Source organism: Wasmannia auropunctata, unplaced genomic scaffold, assembly GCF_000956235.1.
Source record: "Wasmannia auropunctata unplaced genomic scaffold, wasmannia.A_1.0 LD336106.1, whole genome shotgun sequence".
NCBI lineage: Eukaryota > Metazoa > Arthropoda > Insecta > Hymenoptera > Formicidae > Wasmannia > Wasmannia auropunctata.
The window spans coordinates 10300908-10301371 of NW_012026784.1; the positions used below are offsets into that span (position 1 = coordinate 10300908).

The following is a 464-nucleotide window of genomic DNA, read 5'->3' on the forward strand; positions in this document are numbered from 1 at the left end:
TGCGTCAGAAAGTGTCTCTGTGTCACTTTGTTTATTCAAACCACTGCTTTGTGTTTTAATGTATACCATCTCTGACACTAATCTTTTATTATAGGAAGGTTCGTTATCCAAAATTTTTACTCCATTCCAATCGAATTCGTGATCGCACGTTATACGGTGATCAGAAATTACAGAAGGCGAACCAGATTTTTTCTTTATGTCCGAACGATGTTCATTAATTCTCGTTCGTAATTGTCTCTTAGTTTGGCCAGTGTAAGAAGCATCACAGTCCAAACAAGAAATTTTATATACCACGTCTTGGTGGCACATAGGATCTAATAAATCATTTCCCCTTTTTATGTATTTATTAAGCGTATTTGGAATGGAAAAGGCCGGTTTTAAATTGAATTTTTCAACTATAGGCCTAAAAGATTCAGAGACAGTTTTTACATATGGTATTGTGAAAAACCAATTATTTTTTTTTT

The 464-nt window shown here is 33.6% G+C and overlaps 1 protein-coding gene across 1 annotated transcript in view; it reads right to left on the reverse strand.

Moving 5' to 3' along the window:
• Positions 1 to 464, reverse strand: part of LOC105457136 (3-hydroxyisobutyryl-CoA hydrolase, mitochondrial-like) — a 2052-nt gene that overhangs the window by 1371 nt on the left and 217 nt on the right. The window contains exon 2 of the mRNA XM_011701625.1: positions 27 to 403. Within this exon, the coding sequence (XP_011699927.1) occupies positions 27 to 403 (377 nt within the window). The remainder of the gene's footprint in view (positions 1 to 26; positions 404 to 464) is intronic.